Source organism: Terrapene carolina, unplaced genomic scaffold, assembly GCF_002925995.2.
Source record: "Terrapene carolina triunguis isolate 2854851 unplaced genomic scaffold, T_m_triunguis-2.0 Scaffold58, whole genome shotgun sequence".
Taxonomy (NCBI): domain Eukaryota; kingdom Metazoa; phylum Chordata; order Testudines; family Emydidae; genus Terrapene; species Terrapene triunguis.
The window spans coordinates 75,088,983-75,106,187 of record NW_020664409.1 but is presented as its reverse complement, the minus strand read 5'-3'; the positions used below and the strand labels follow the sequence as shown (position 1 = coordinate 75,106,187).

Here is a 17,205-nt window from a genome sequence, read left to right as displayed (position 1 = left end):
CTACCCGCCTGAATCGGCGGGTAGAAATCGACCTCTCGGGGATCGAATTATCGCGTCTCTTCGGGACGCGACAATCGATCCCCGAATCGACGCTCTTACTCCACCAGCGGAGGTGGGAGTAAGCGCCGTCGACGGGAAGCCGCGGAGGTCGATTTTGCCACCGTCCTTACAGCGGGGTAAGTCGGCTGCGATATGTCGAATTCAGCTACGCTATTCGCGTAGCTGAATTTGCGTATCTTAAATCGACCCCGCCCGTAGTGAAGACCTGCCCTTAGTAACTTGTGCATGGAATAGAAACATGGACAGCTGGTGACCTGGCTGTTGGGGAGGCTATCCCCCAGCCCCTCTCCTTCAGTTCCCCCTTCCCTGCAGGAGCCCAAAGCATGCTGACCATGGGTCCCGGTGTCAGGCAGCACGGCCACAGCACCCCCTACCTGGAGCGCTGGGTGGCGCAGACGCAGCGCCCCCAGCCCTGGAGCACCAGGCGGTGCAGTCCGAGTGCCGGGCGGGCAGCCCGGCCCCAGTGCCAGCTGCCCCAAGTCCCCACAGCAGGTTGCCCAGCTCCAGCCAGCCTGGGCCAGGGCAGAGCACTGGGAACTGCAGGAGGAGGCCTGGGGATGGAGCATGGGCGGGGCCATGCCAGGCTGTTCGGGGAAGCATAGCCTCCCCTAGGGTGACCAGACATCCGAATAAAACCGGGACTGTCCCGATATTTAACTCTTTGTCCCGCATCCTGACCAACGTACGATTGGGATGCCATTTGTCCCAATATTGTGGGGTTGCCAGGCATCTGGTTGGCGCAGGGCTAGCAGGCTCCCTATCCGGCTCCATGGAGCTCCCCGGAAGTGGAGATATCTCCCTCTGGGTCCTAGGTGCAGGGACGGCCAAGGGGGCTCTGTGTGCTGTCCCTTCCATGAGCGCCAGCTCCGCAGCTCCCATTGGCTGGGAACCACAGCCAATGGGAGCTGCGGGGGCGGTGCCTGCGGGCGAGGCTCTGTACAGAGCCTCCTGGCCGCACCTGTGCCTAGGACCCAGAGGGAGATATTGCTACTTCTGGGGAGCTGCCTGAGTTAAGTGCCTCCTGGAGTCCATACCCCACACCCCAACCCCTGCCCCAGCCCTGAGTTCCCTCCTGCATCCAAACTCCCTCCTGGAGTCAGCACCCCAAACTCCCTGCCGTGCCCCAATCCCCAGCCCTGAGACACCCCCATTGTGGCAGGGGCCGGACTTGGAGCCGTGCACCCCTGCCCTGCGGCTTGCTGCAGGGGCTGCAGCTGGGGCCATGTGCCTGTGACCTGTGGCTTGTGGTGGGGGCCGGAGCCGGGGCTGTGTGCCCGCGACCTGCGGCTTGCTGTAGGGACTGGAGCCGGGGCCATGTGGACGTGACCTGCAGCTTGCAGCGCCCCCTGCCCCCATGTGTGCCCTCCACCCCCATGGCTCCGGTGGGGGCTGTGAGCCTGTGGCTGTCCCCCCCACATGTGCTGATATTTTACTCTTGTGATCTGGTCACCCTAGCCTCCCCCAGCCTATGATATCCACCACCCATGAGTAGAAATAGTGCAACTAAGATCTGAGCCCTAAGCAAACAACATTTTCCCCAAAGTAAGAGGCATATGCTCCACAGCCCACTGCAGTACCAGAAAGATTCCAAAAATATCTGACATGTGTCTGCATCATTCCAGTATCACAAATAGACAACAAAGTACTTTAGACATAAACCAGCATAAAAAGAAAGTTTTTGTTTTGTTTTTAAATACCAAAAACCAAAATATCTTCTGTTATTATTCAAGTGTTGAAAACATGGTAAAAGCTCAATTAATCTCAGATCCTTCAAGCTTATAGCCTGGTTGTTAGGATGCTCACCTGGGAGAGGGGACATCTGAGTTCAAGTCTCTGCTCCAGAGTACAGATTCAAACCTGGGTCTCCCATATCTGGGCAAATGCCTTAACCATTGGCTAAAGTTATAAAGGGACTGAACGTCACACACACAGCTAAAGGTTATAAGGGGACATACACACAGTTTGCTGGCCCTGAAAAACTTTTCCCCAGCTGAAGCTATCACGTCAAATTTGCAAACAGTTTCTGTCAACCCAAAAATGCATTTTTCGGCAAATAAACTATTTGTCCAAAAAGTTTTGTCCTGCTCCAGTTTCAAATCACAGTACTTTTGCAAGAAGATTGCTACTTGTACAAGGTTCAGAAGTGTCACTGAGAATAAATGTAGAAACTATTTTTCAAATACATTTACAGGGCTTTGTCCTTCACTAGATTTTAGTGTATCATCACCTTTTGGTCTTTGAGTGCTGAATCCCCACAGAATAAATGTATTGAAAACAATTAATTTTTTAAAATTAAATTAAATAAGAACAAGTGAGAAGTGGGTTGAATTTCAAAGGGATATTTTTGTTTTGGGGTCCTGTGTTAGAATAAAGCTGAAAGAATTCTCTACTATTTTTATACCACTGGTATAGGAAAGATTAATATAAATCGTAAAGCCTAAAAGAAGATTTTAGGCCTGTTGTCCCATGCATAATCTAAATCTTTATTAAACTGATGCTCAAACACACATTCTGTCCTAATTCTGTGGTTAGTCTTTAAATATTTACATATTTCCTCTCTAATAAATATTACTCAAGGAAAAGATTTTTTTAAAATGTTGTCAAAGATCAAATAGAGCAACAAGCGGAATTTAAGAAGTAACAGCATACAGAAACAACCAGGCCAACTCAGCCACATTGTCTATGACTTCATCCAGCATTCTCACCTGGTACTCCATCTCTCACCCAATATTCAGTGTCTGTTTCACCACCATTTTCATAAATGTTTGTAACATTGATAGGCTGCAGCAGCTGCATAATCTCCTTCAGGATGGCACGAGCTTTATCACTGCCTGTAAAAGCCAGGCCCATCGGCATGAAGGTACCCGAATCAGACTCCATGACGATGTCAAAGTTGGAGATGTTACCCTGAACACATAAGAAAAGATCATTTTAATATTTATTTGCAGACTATTTTTGTAAGAATCCAATATTTGCCATTAGCTATATTTTACTAACAGAGCATGCAATACCGAAAAATTTAAGAGAATGCAGACAAGAGATGTATATGAACTATATAAAACAAAAAGCCTCATCTCTCATATATGAATTGCTGATAAGGCTCTCCTTTCTGAGGCAACGTAAGACAGAAGGCTTTTACAAAATAGCCAGTCTGGTGGCACGAACTCATTGCACTACTAACTAGTCCTCTTAACACCCTGACCCTTATGAGGCAATTTAGAACTAGTTATACCTGAACTGTCTTGAAGGCACCTAACAGAACACACTCCATCCTCACAAGTTAGAGGTTTTGCTTCTACGCACATGTCTGGGAAATTCATGACTGCATAAGCGTTACAAGAAAAAAAAGTGCTATTGAGCAGTGCTTCCCATGAATAATAGACCCATGCTAAATTGACTCACTGGTAACTATGAAAATAATCTCACACAAATATTACCCCCAATGAACGTTCAAAACCTGTCACCCTGGTGCCACAGGTTTTCTGAAGTTCAGCAATAGAATGTGCTATGCATGCTCAATGTGCTATTTTTAATTGCTGTAACGTGGTTCTTTCAAGATCAAAGTATTTCAGATGTGGCAAAAACAGGAGTTCCTAATTCAGGAATAGGCATGCTAAAAGTTTTAAAAGAAAAGTCTTTGAGATGTTTGAACACAAGGAAGTGTCTGAAAAGCAACTTAAATAAAGACTAAGTCACCTCCCCAACTGTTGGACAACAAAATGGCTAAACAAATGAAGATATTTTTGAAAATAATTAACTTCTTGGCTGAGTTGAAAAGCCTGAAAGGTTTCAATCTAGAAAGGTAAAAAAGTTACAACTAACTGGGAACAGGGAATTAGAATGGAAGTGTCCTCTCAGCCCTATCTCCAGTGCAATTGCATAGGTCATGGGTTCTCACCCTGGGGTCACGACAACCCTCCCTTTCCTTATGGCGAGATGAGAAGAAGGACCAGCAAGTGCATTCTGTTGTAATGTGCTAACCGTATTGAAAAGGCTGAAAACCATGGGTATAGATGATAGAATGTGTAAGACGCTAAGCTTTAGATTTCAGGCCGTGTTAGCTGCCAGTGATAGTATGAGAGAGTGTTCAGGACAGCTTTAAAACATTTCAGTCCCCCGGTGCCTGAACACAGATGTACAAGGTGTCACAGTTCCTGGGTAACTGCACCTGTATTCCCCTTCCGCAGTCTGCTCCAGGAGTGCCCAGTCAGGTCTCAGGCCTCAAGCTATCAGCTGTCTCTAGTCCCACTCCCTTCTGACCAGGGTTTTACGGCTGCACATCCCCGTCATACACAGTGATATCCTCAGCAGCTCTCACACGTATCCAGCCCCCTGCTCTTTACTTTCACTGCCAGAACAATGACAGGGTTTTTACCAGTGACCACACAGCTCTAAGAAAGCAAAATACATTTATTCTTAAGGCAAAAGCATCATAGAAAAAACATAAAAAGGATAAAAGGATTTAAATGCTCACTAATCATACCAGGACTCTCCCATCTTCTACATGGGAAGTCTGTTAGGTCAAAGTCTTTCCAATCCTTCTGCAAGGGTTGGAGCCACTCTACAACCAAAGGGCTTGTTTGCTGAACCAAAAGGAAGGCCCTGAGTCTGTTTAAACTCAGCCTTTTACACCAGAAGTCTTTCTTTGTCCCCCAGCCTCCTGAAAACAGTTAAAATCAGTCCCTCCCTCTCTTCCCCAGCAGAAGAAGCTTCGAAAGGTAGAGAATCTACATAGCCAGGCTTGGGATTTTGCATTAATCACCTCTTAGTGATCCCAGATCCCGCTGGAACCCCCACCCCACCCACAGTGATCCAAGATAGCACAGGAAACCACCCCCTATTTCCACCCCAAAGTGAGCCAGGAAAACACAATACATTTGTATTGGTACAAAGGGCTATTCTACCAGCTCAAACTGTGCGGTCCATCTCAGTATAATGGCTTTTTGAGACTTTCATGCTTTCTATGTAAAACACAATATGGTCCCCAAAGATACCACATGTGGCTGCAATATTTGTCACACAAGAGTTGCCAGTTAAAAGACAATATTTGCTACAGTAACCACATTTCTCTCCTGTATTAGGTGTAGGAGGGGAAAATCTGGGTATCATTCATACCATCAATCTGGCGAATGCTAACTTTTTAATGCTGACCATTGTACCATATTTGGCCTGTAACAGAAGCATTTCAAACACTGGCTCTTGAGCAGCTCCACTAGATGCCTGTAAAGCATTGGCTATGTCTTCAAAACAATAACTCTGCTCAAAACAGTACTCATGTTTAGGGCCCTACCAAATTTACGGTCCATTTTGGTCAATTTCATGATTTCAGCTATTTAAATCTGAATTTTCATGGTGTTATAATTGTAGGGGTCCTGACCCAAAAAGGAATTGTGGGGGGGGGTCACAAGGTTATTGTAGTAGGGGTGCAGTACAGCTATTCGTACTTCTGCGGTGCTGCTGGCAGCAGCGTTGCCTTCACAGCTGGGCAGCTGGAGAGCAACAGCTGTTGGCCAGGACTCAGCTCTGAAGGCAGAGCCACCACCAGCATCAGCGTAGAAGTAAGGATGGCACGGTATGGTATTGCCACCCTCACTGCTGCGCTGCTACCTGCAGAGCTGGGCCCTCGGTCAGCAGCTGCCACTTTCTGGCTGCCCAGCTCTGAAGACAGCAGCGCAGAAGTAAAGGGTTGCATGGTATGGTATTGCCACCCCTACTTCTGCACTGCTGCTGGCGGGGCACTGCCTTCAGAGCTGGGACCTGGCTAACAGCCACCGTTCTCTGGCCACCCAGCTCTGAAGGCAGCACAGAAATAAGGATGGCAATACCACAACTCCTGTAAAATAACCCTGTGACACCCTCCTTCCCCCCCGCAACTCCCTTTTGGGTCAGGACCCCCAATTTGAGAAACGTTGGTCTCCCCCGTGAAATCTGTATAATATAGGGTAAAAGCACACAAGAACAGATTTCAGAGGGCAGACCAGATTTCATGGTCTGTGACGCGTTTTTCATGGCTGTGAATTTGGTAGGGTCCTACTCATGTTACAAGGGGTTTTTAGTGCAGGAAGAGTGATTGATAGCATGTAAATGAATTGAGACACTATTTGTGGTGGATAGAGGGAAGTGTTGGTGTGAATGGAAGAATGAATATGGGGAAAAAGATTATCTCAAAGGCAAAATTAGCCACACCAAGCAAATTTCAAGGTATCAGCAACACTGGTGTGCAGAAAAGACCACTTAACCATTGTAGAAATATTTTATAAGTTGCTGCTAACAGTATGGCATTCTTCAATTGTTTTCTATTTATATAAATGTTCACATATGTTTTCAATATTAAACTGACAAAATGAACCACCCACAGTACACAACACTGCCTTTTTCCTCCTCATTTATATTGTAACTGTTTAATTGTTAGCACATGCTGGAGGGGTATGAAAACAGAATGTCTTTGCACAGTAAAACCAGATCGGGATGGGGGTGGGGAGGAAGAAACAGGCCACAAAGGTTAGAACTGCTCTTTATCCTTGAGAAGACTATCTTTTTAAAGCATTTTGTCCATTAGAATGTAATGAGTAATTGCATATATATGCAAAGTGGATTTAGAAAACAACAGTAACTAGGCTCCACAAGAGGTGGTCTGGGCTGATTTCACCACACCAACTTGAGCATTTGTAATAAGATACTAAGGTTCCTATGTATGAGAGAAGAAATATGTCTCATGTAAGACTATCCTTTATTTCCTTTAGATGGTGCAGAGGTAACTGCTGTTTATCAAAACAGGCTAAGACTGCATTTTGTTCTCATAAGTAAACAGTTGAATATAACTGTAGGATTACAGAATAACTGTGGGCTCAGCTGTTCCCTCCACCTCTCCCTGTACTGAAAATTTCATTCATATGCAGGCTCATTAAAAACTCAGGTCACTGAGATAATCACTTTTGTCAGAGACCAATATATTTGCTGCAACTTGCAATAATGCAACATACTTAATGGTATAATTCTCACCATGGTACACAGCACAGAGAATTAAATGAAACACACTGGCTCTTGTTAATGGGAGTTGCCTGCTTAACTCTCTGCACGCCAATTACATTTATCCTTTACATTCCTGTGACTTGATCCTGCCCATAGAGTATATTTAGTGCAGGATGAGTCTGCCACAAAAGAGGTAACTTCTTTCTGGCTTATTACGTCTATTTCTTACACTGAAACTTTTAAATGCATCAACGTAGAGTTTATCGCTTGCATATGCAAATAGCTCAGTGGTTTGAGCATTGGCCTGTTAAACCCAGTGTTGTGAGTTCAATCCTTAAGGGGGCCATTTAGGGAACTAGAGTAAAAATCTGTCTGGGAATTAGTCCTGCTTTGAGCAGAGGGTTGGACTAGATGACCTCCTCAGGTCCCTTCCAACCCTAATATTCTATTCTATGAGACTGATCCCTGCCAGTATTTTCCCCTCATTTATTTTTAAATATGTATTCCTACCAAACAAAGCTAAAACACATTTTAAGCATATATCCCCTCCTCCCTTTCAACCCATAAGGCAAGCAGCTAAAACTATGAAATCACAGCCAAGTCCTTTCAATCTAAAAAAGGAACCAAAACATCTGGATCTCCTGAGACTATGAAGGTATTGATTCTGTCAGAAAGGTAACAAGTCCCACTAAGACCAGGAACTGGGAATCCTAGTCAGCCAGGAAGTCAACTGTGTAGTTAAAAAAAAAAACCTTAATACTTAACAGGGATGATGCTGCTTTGTCAGGCATGAGACTCAAACCATGTTCCCAAAGTCTCATGACTTATCTACTGAGTCACTGAATTTCCTCTTTCAGAGCTGCAGCACTGGGAAATCCAAACTCCCAGATTAAACAGGGGGCGGTGTGGAGCAAGCTGTTCTAAAAGGCTTTGGCAGCATTTGGGCTATTTAAAATACACTTATCTCCTTTCTATAAACCTGAGAATCTTAAAGATAATTTGGAAGAAAGAAAGAAGAGTCCAATGGCTTAGCTGTTATTGACTGGTTCTAAAACCAGTCCCAATTTAGAAGACTCACCACTTTACAAGGAAAGCACTAGAGTTTCCTTTTATGACAAAATATTGCCCTTGATTTGCTGGTTAAATATTTGTTCCAGTATATGGGACATGATGTGAGTTTGGTAGTCTCCCTCAAGTTTTCTGCTACTGAATTACACTTAGCATTAGGAAACACCTACACTTGTATGTCAGGATTTGATCCTAAGCAATTTGGATCTAAATATAGTATTGCAATAATCTTCTCATACTAGATATAGTCAAATGATAATCACCTCACTCAAGTAACTATATACATGTCTAAATCAACACTACAGATTTATTAGCCTGGTAACCAAGAGTATGCAAAATGTGGTATGAAAATATGCTAAAAGCCTAAGTGTGTAACTTGCAGGTAAAAAAGAAAACTAATTAGATTATTTTTAAAACTCATATATCACTATAATGTCAATTTGAGTTGCTATTTTTAGCCAAGCTCAGTTAATAAAGCAAAATGGCATAAATGGAAACTGAAGAAAAAATTCAGAACAGCTGTTAGGAAGTAGAGATGAGCTGGTCTCAGAATACAGTATCTGGCAACCACAAGTACAAAAGCACAATTCATACTCCAAAAGAGCAAGGACAGCAAAAGTCCAGGGAAGTGTGACTTGGAAAATTTCCACACAAGTTACCCTGTTATTAAATAGGAGAACCTTCCTGTGAGGCATTGTACAAGGAGGATTCTTTGCCCCTCTCAATAGTCAGGTGAAAGATTTTTCTGTTGCACTTAGCTGGACCTATGTTTTATACCTCTAGACCAGTGGTTCTCAACCTATTTATTATTGTGGGCCGCATATGCGACCCACAGTGTGTTACCTGGGCTGCAGATTGAGAATCACAGTGTGCCCCCCACCCCCTGAGCCCTCCCACAGACCCTATGTTCAGTGCCTCCCACAAAGAAATCCCTCCACGGAGCGGGGCCAGGAGCAGTGCCCTGGGCAGGGGGCTGGGTGACAGGGACCCCGGACCCCTCTGTGCGGGTCTGGCGGCAGCCCTGACCTGGACCCGGCTGTGAGGCAGGGCAGGAAGGCGGCAGCCCAGATCCCGACCTTGTGCGGCTGGGAGCCCCAGACCCTGGACCCCACCATGCGGGGATGGCCGAAAGCCCTGGGCCCCAGACACCCGCTATGTGGGGCTGGGTGACAGACCTGACCTCAGACATTGCAGGGCTGAGTGGGAGCCCCAATCCCGGACCCCTGCTGTAGATGGCCGGGCGGCAGCCCCAGACCCCCATTGTGCGGGGCCGGGCGGCAGCCCAAATCCCAGACCTCTGCCACGGTAGGCTGGGCAGCCCAGACCCTGCTGTGCCGGGCAGCCAGAAACCCAGACCCTGCCATGCGGCCCAGCAGCCTTTAACACATAGTTGGTCTGCAGCTCTCAAACTATGGGGCAGGCCTCCCAAGGGACGCGTGGGAACGTGTCAAGGGAGGCATGAGCTATGTGCCCTCCAAACCCCTCGGTCCCTGCCTAGAGCACCCTCCTGCACCCCAAATCCCTCATCCCTGGCCCCACACAATAGCCTTCACCCTCCACACACACAAACCCCTCCCCAACCTGGAGCCCCCTTCTGCACCCTGAACCCCTCATTTCTGGCCCCACCCCAGAACCCGCACCCCCAGCCCAGAGCACTCCCAAACCCCAAACCCCTGCCTCAGCTCGGAGCCCCCTCCCATACTCTGAACCCCTCGGCTCCACCATCCCCAGCCCAGAGCCCCCTCCTGCACCCCAAACCCCTCATCCCTGGCCCCATACCAGATCCCGTCCCCCCAGCTGGAGCCCTCACCCCCTCCCGCACCCCAATCCCCTGAGCCAGCCCAGTGAAAATGAGCAAGTGAGTGAGGGTGGGGAGAGCGAGCGACAGAGGGAGGGGGGATGGAGTGAGCAGGGGTGGGACCTCAGAGAAGGGCCAGGGATGGGGGCGGGGCCTCAGAGGAGGGCCAGGGAAGGGGGCGGGGCAAGGGTGTTCAGTTTTGTGTGAGTAGAAAGTTGGCGACCCGAATCTTCGCTCCATAGAATTCAGTGACAAAACTCTCATTGACGTGAATAATGTCCAGATTTCACCTATAAACTTTTACTTAATTATTACCATTTTGGCTGGTGAAGACAAAATACCAATATGTCTATATGTTTTGTAGGCGTACTATTGTTTCTCTCAGTTTGGCAACCCTCACAGACAATACAATTTGTTATTATGTGTTTTGAGTGTCAGTCTCAATTGATATAAACTGCAAAAGGTAAAGGAGATAGCATTAGGAACAGCAACATGCTACATACAGTAGCCCTGAGATTACCCATGGCCTTATTTGTGGCCATTTTTTCCTCTTTTGACCATTTTAGTATAGTAGAGAGCTTTGCCAATGAGAGATTTTTTTATTCAGACCTGGATACTTATTATAGACAAGCCCCTTTATTGCTCAGGAGTAGAAATAATCAACATTTTCTGAATGTTATATTTGGCCTTTTTACAAATATTTTCTTCCAAAATACTGTCAACGTTATTGACGTTTTTCAATTTAAAAAATTGTGGCTTTTTCATTTTACTCACAAATTTTTATGGAAAACATCAAACTGATTATCAATTTTTAAAATTTCCTAAATCATGGGTTTTTAGTAAATGAAGATTTTTGATAACATTTTAAATAATATTTTTAATAAAATAAATTGATTTTTGGAACAATTCAAAACAAACAATACTTTAACATTTCCTAATCTTTTGCAAAAATAGACTTTCCTTATTCAACCAGTTCTGCTCATGAGCCAATGCAGTAAAATGAAACTGAAGTATTGAGGAAAAACAAAGTAGGAGCAAATAGAACATGTGTTCCTTTTCAGCTCTGTCATCTGAGACCCCTTTCTACAGGTGGAGTCTGTCTATCCCTTTCTCTCTTCGTTAGCAAACAGACAAACTTTGGCTCTTTCCATATGCCCTTCACAATCTGCCCCCAACTTCCAGACAAAGGAGCCCTGAAGTAACTGTAAAGCAGCCCATGTCTCCCAGTGACAAGATGGTACTGTAGCTAAAGCTGTGGAAAAAATCAATGGCAGAATCGGTCTTTCAGACACTTTAAATGCTTATCAAATGCACATCCCAGCAGTAGCTTTACATCAGCCTGCCTGTAAGCTGGGGGCAGAAAGCCATCCATCCTCAAAAGCGGTCTCCCTGTTAACTCCAGTGAGTCTTTGGATGGAAGGGCAGGAGGGGAAGACTTGATAGTTCCTCCAAGGAGTCAGGGTGTGTTGGCAGCTGCAGACTGTGGAAGCTGAAGAGAGATCAACAGGCTGCTCATACACACTTTGAGGGTGTCCTCCTTGCAGCTGAGGTTTATGAACAATAAACAAATTGAGCACATATTCACTATTAAATGTTCATTATATTCATGTTCTACTGGGCAATGCTCTCCAGGGGCCAACAGACACAGTCTACTAGGTATTACTTATATTTTTAAGTGTTTGTCAGGGGTACCCAAGAAAGAGCACTCACATTGTTAGTATAAGTCCCTCTAAAGTGGTACAACAAGAAGCCTATGGGATAGATTCTCCAGTCTGCCAAGTTTATCTTGAGGCACTTGTGCGCAAAGTGAATGTAAAGCATACATAGGCTTGCACTGGAGAATACCCCAGGTGTAGGTGGATTCCCTACCAGTGCAAAGCTAGCTGAGGTGGCTTCTGCTACCCAGAGTAAAGGGAGGGAAAGGGTGTATCGCAGGGAGGGGGGAGGGGAAGGTCAGGTCAGAGGAAAGGAGGTGAGGGGAGGGGAGGGAAGGAGGCATGGTGGAGTGAGGTTCTACTAAACCTGATTCCCCTCTGGCTTTAAGTACCTGAGGGGCATTTTGCCAGCAATGTAAATTAAAATTGCCCACATGCTGCTTAACTTATGCTGAGACTATGCACTGTCATGCAAATATAATTGTTCATGTAATTATATCTACATTCAACTCATTAGCACAATAAGTGATAGTAATAAATATTAACTGTGATTGTAGAAAATTAAGTGGAAGTGGCTTTTTCTTTTTTGCATCTTTGCGTGTGAATATCTTTTCTTATCCGTTTCTTCCATTCTCATCCTGGTGACTCACAAACGAATGCTTAAATAGAGATATCAAACTGATATCCGTAACACAGATTTCCATGTTACATTATTTGCCTAAAACATATAGGACAATACAAGTGAGATGGAGGTCATACCATTGCTAAAATAAGCACTCAAGAAACAATTAGCTGAAGCCTGAGGCATAAAACCTATTTGTCTTTCATTCTTATTTTTTTCCTCTCCTGCACTATTATCTTCTCCTTTACTGCAGCAGCCCTGTATTGAAAAAAAAAAAAAAAAAAAAAAAGAAAAAAAACTCTTCCTGTTCATTTTAAAAAAGGTCATCCTACCTGTTTTTGCAGATACAGAACCACAACACACACACACACATAGCTGTGCAACAAGATATGAAATAACATGCTCATTGCGACTCCATAGCACACACATCCTGCATTCTTAATGAAAGGAAACATCTTGTAAGCAGGGGTTATTAGATTCTTAGAGTTTTCATCAAGTACCTAAAAGGAGAAATCCTATTATCCTCATCTCAGCAGCAAGAGAGAGCAACAGTAGCGTCCTTACTCTCAAGCCATCTGATTCCCTTGTGTGTGTGCATGCAAATAAGGACCACATTTCAGATATCAAAGTTTTGAAATTTTCTGTTAGCAGGAATAACCAAGCAGGGCCAAAGATCAAATCTTTTTTCTAATAAATACAAAAGTAAATCAAAATAAGTTGCTCCCGTTAGTATCTTTGATATAGTCAAGTCTTAATCTAAACATTACAACAATGGACAACAGGTGCATTACGGACTAAATAGTTTTACATTACTTAACTAGATATAGCAATACTACTACATAGATTTATTGTAAGAAAGTTTTCTTTAAGAGGATTTGAGTTAAATTTACACTTGATGTAATGATTCCAATGATTTCAATGGAATTACAAGAGTATGAATTTGGCCCATTGTCTCTTAATTGTAATTTTCTGAGTTTTCCAGTTGTAGAGCTCGTAGCCAGTGTTGTTGTAGCCAGGTTGGTCTAAGAGGATATTAGAGAGACAAGTTAGGTGGGAAAAAGAATTATTTGTAAGCCCAAAAGCTTGTCTCTCTCACCAACACAGGTTAGTCCAATAAAAGATATTACCTCACCCACCTGGTCTCTCTAATTGCAGAGATACTTAGTTTCCCTTGGAGACTCCCTGTAATATCTCTATTCTTAAATAAATATGATTTGCCACTCATGTTTTCTCAAATTTATCTACAGAAAGAGCCACAATATGGGTGCTAATAACCCTTATTATGGCAAGTTCCTCTTAGCCTGTGTAATTGGGAAAGAATAGCAGTATTTGTGACATTTTGTGTTTTTAGAATTTTTTTTTTATTATTTGTATAAAACTTAGGGGCTATACAATCAGGGCCCCAGTGCATTAGCCACTGCACAAACACTAAACACCAGTCCCTGCCCCGAAGGCTTAGGGCCTGTGATGGGGTACGACTCACCACTGCGGCGCCTCCTGCTGACTGTCCAGGGAATTAGTGCTGCACCCTCTTCTGGTGGTGTCTCGCCTGCCGTCACCTCCGTTCCTGGACCCACGTCACTCCCAGGACCAGGGCGTCCACTTCAGTGACACTGCCCTCCCGCTGTGCCACACTCTGTTCCCTCTCCTTCCAGGGGGACATGCAGTCTACTGTCCGGCCACTCCCTTCAGTGGCAAACTGCAGTCCACGGTCCAGCCACTTCCTTCAGTGGCTCCAGCACCCTCTTTGCCCTTGCATCAGGGCCTCAGTCTGCAGATTCTTGCAGCCTGCCAGGAGCTGCCTTTAGCTCTCGGGGTCTCTGCCTGCAGCAGTGCTCTGTCCAGGGTGCTTGCTGCCCTCCATTTGCAAGGCAGCCAGTCCTCCTCCCTTCTCAAGCTCCAGGTCCTGCAGCCTTTCTTATATGGGCCAGCCCAGCCCTGATTGGCTGCTCCTATAAGCCCTTCTGTGATTCGCTACCTCCTGCACAGCCTCCCTAGGGCTGTTTTTAACCCCTTTTTTGTCAGTGTGGGACAGATGCCCCATCACAGGGCCTGATTCTCATTTACACCACAACTGCCAGAGTAAAGGGGCCTCAGTGAAAATGAGAATCAGACCCTTTAAGATCTAGGAATCAGTCTCAACTTAAAAGCAAGAACCATTTCAGCTGGTAATACTTTTATGAGCAATGGTGCTGGTGATTCAGTATGCAGACCTCTATCCTTTGAGTCGATACTGAGCAAGCTTCTTAGTATGGTGTTGGTAGTGGACACTGTACTGTTGGAGGTACTGTTTTTCAGAGGCAACACCTGACCAGCTATATTCAGATATTAAATATACCGTGGCAGTTTACCCTGGTGTCCTGGCCCAAACCCTATAGGTGCTGTGATGGGGCTTATCCCTATCACCTATTAAAAAAATATTCAAAAGCCCTGAGGTAAGAGGGTGCACAGGGAGTAGCTTAGGCTCCTGTGAAGGAAGCCCTGAAGTAGGGTCAGTTAAGAATACTTTAGTGGACCCCAAGAGGTATGGAAGAGTGGTTAGACCGGCAAATAAAGGAGAAGCTTGGAGGATCTAGGGAGAAGTCAGAGAAACAAAGGGAGACGGATTTAAACACAAGCTGTGGGGAAGCAGCACACGGGGCTTGGAGGTAGGAAGTAGCCGAGGGAACCAGTAGCGTGTCTGAAAAAGTAGACCTAGCTCCTTAATACAGGGTCCCTAGGTCACAACTCAGAATAGAGGGTCCCCCCGAGGAAGGAGCATGCCAGCCCAAGAGAAGAAATATTGAACTAGGGTGGGACTGAAGACTGACCCCAAAGGACAGGCCAAGGAATAGCCCGGTGGTGGGGGAGGAGTGAAGGCTCTTTTGTGTTGGGACGTTTTGTGAACTTTCAAGTTGGACCTTTCTGTTATTCTGGAAGGGGACTGAACTTTGTGAGACTTGGCCAGCATCTGAAGAAGTGAGGTTCTTACCCACGAAAGCGTATGCTCCCAATACTTCTGTTAGTCTTAAAGGTGCCACAGGACCCTCTGTTGCTTTTTACAGATTCAGACTAACACGGCTACCCCTCTGATACTTGGCCAGCAGTGTGAGTCACAGAAGACCCAGTGAGAACAGATGGGCTTGTAGGAGGTGCCAAAGACAAGGACGTCTAGTATCATCGCACCCTGACACAAGAGGGCGCTACAGGTGGTGAGTACACTACTTTACAGGTGCCATTAGGTCAGGGTGCAAAGGGAGTGAGAGACTCTCTCCGTAGAACACCAAATAGCCTGTACACTCCGTCATTAATGCATCTACTGCGCAGATTCTGCAATAATGGGTGCCACAGACAGAGTGTTACAAATAAAACTATACATAGGCCTATGAGTTACTTACTACTAAAACATTATCTCCCTGTAGCTATATCATCTTTATTCTGTTGCTACATCAACTATGTCAGAATTGTACGATTTCCACTATAGTAATGTCACCCTTCAAGGGTCTATTTGCCAGAAAATAAATATTCTTGGAACCTAAAACTAAATTGACAAAGCAAAAAAAGTAATCAATTCAATTCCATTTTATGCAGCTAAACTGTATATACAGAATCTTTAAAATCATACATCTACAGTACAGTAACTCCTCACTTAACGTTGTAGTTATGTTCCTGAAAAATGCAACTCTAAGCGAAACAATGTTAAGCGAATCCAATTTCCCCCTAAGAATTAATGTAAATCATAGAATCATAGAATATCAGGATTGGAAGGGACCTCAGGAGGTCATCTAGTCCAACCCCCCTGCTCAAAGCAGGACCAATCCCCAGACAGATTTTTACCCCAGTTCCCTAAATGGCCCCCTCAAGGATTGAACTCACAACCCTGGGTTTAGCAGGCAGAGGGCAGGAGCAGCACATGGCAGTGGGGGGAGGGACAGCTGCAATTGCTAGCCTCCTGGACAGCTGCTGCACATGGAACCTAGGGGAGTGGGGAGCTGATAGGAGGGCTGCTGGTCCACCCTGGTTCCAAGCCCCCACCAGCTAGCTGCAATGGGCTGCTCTTCCTGCAAGCAGTGGACAAAGCAGGCGGCTGCCAAACGACATTAGAAGGGAGCAATGCACAACTTTAAATGAGCATGTTCCCTAATTGATCAGCAACGTAACAACGAAACAACATTAACCGGGATGACTTTAAGTGAGGAGTTACTGTACTTATACTTGTTCAGCTCTATTATCTTCAATATTCTACCCTGCCACATGGGAATAGTGCATTTGCACTCTCACAAACACATTTCAATTTCAAGGAAATCCATGTCCTGTTCTGTGCTGACTTACAGCACCTTTAAAATATTTATTTTATTTGACTTTTAATCATAACCACCAAGAAGAAGTTCAGGCTATCATAATCCTATTGCCTGAAATTTGCACAATAAATCATTAAAAGGTTAAGATATTTTTCGTGATCAAATAGAATGTACAGAATTAATCTGCTTTATTTGGTTATGTATAATGAGGATTGCTTGTAGCTAGATTAACAAGAAGGGGAAAAATAAATACAAACGAGAATGTGATTCTGACTTATTTTTTCCAATTAAGTATTAAATGCATATTAGGTTAAACTGTGCAGGCTTCATAAAACAACATCCAGAGCTGAACTGCAATGGCATAACAAAAATTAACATAATTTTTTTCTGCCAAATTAAAAGTGAGTTAGGTATCATTAACCCCCTTTATTTGCTAATTTGATTATTAAATGTAATCATTGATAATATTTCTCAATCTACACCTAAAACCAAACAAGACTAGCCACTGCAAACAAGCACAGACCTCTTGGCAAAGCATGGGAACAGCATCATGCATACAGGATGGTGTGTCTGCTGTGTCTCCATCTCCTGCATACATGGATTTTTGTAAAGGATTTACATAAAATTCTTGTTATATAGTCTCCTGTTTTGTTACAACTTAGTCCATCTGAACACCGTAGCGTCAGTGATCAATCCAGCATTTAAGAGACACTATCCTCCTCCAGCGATACCACAGCGAGCCTGTCTAAG

At 44.8% G+C, this 17,205-nt stretch overlaps 1 protein-coding gene across 1 annotated transcript in view; it reads right to left on the bottom strand.

Annotated features, from left to right (window-relative positions):
• The window catches only part of CPQ (carboxypeptidase Q), a 293,090-nt gene that overhangs the window by 51,815 nt on the left and 224,070 nt on the right, over positions 1–17,205 (bottom strand). The window contains exons 9-10 of the mRNA XM_026659134.2: positions 6,994–7,017; positions 2,766–2,967 (exon numbers count right to left, since the gene is read on the bottom strand). Of these exons, the coding sequence (XP_026514919.1) occupies positions 2,766–2,967; positions 6,994–7,017 (226 nt within the window). The remainder of the gene's footprint in view (positions 1–2,765; positions 2,968–6,993; positions 7,018–17,205) is intronic.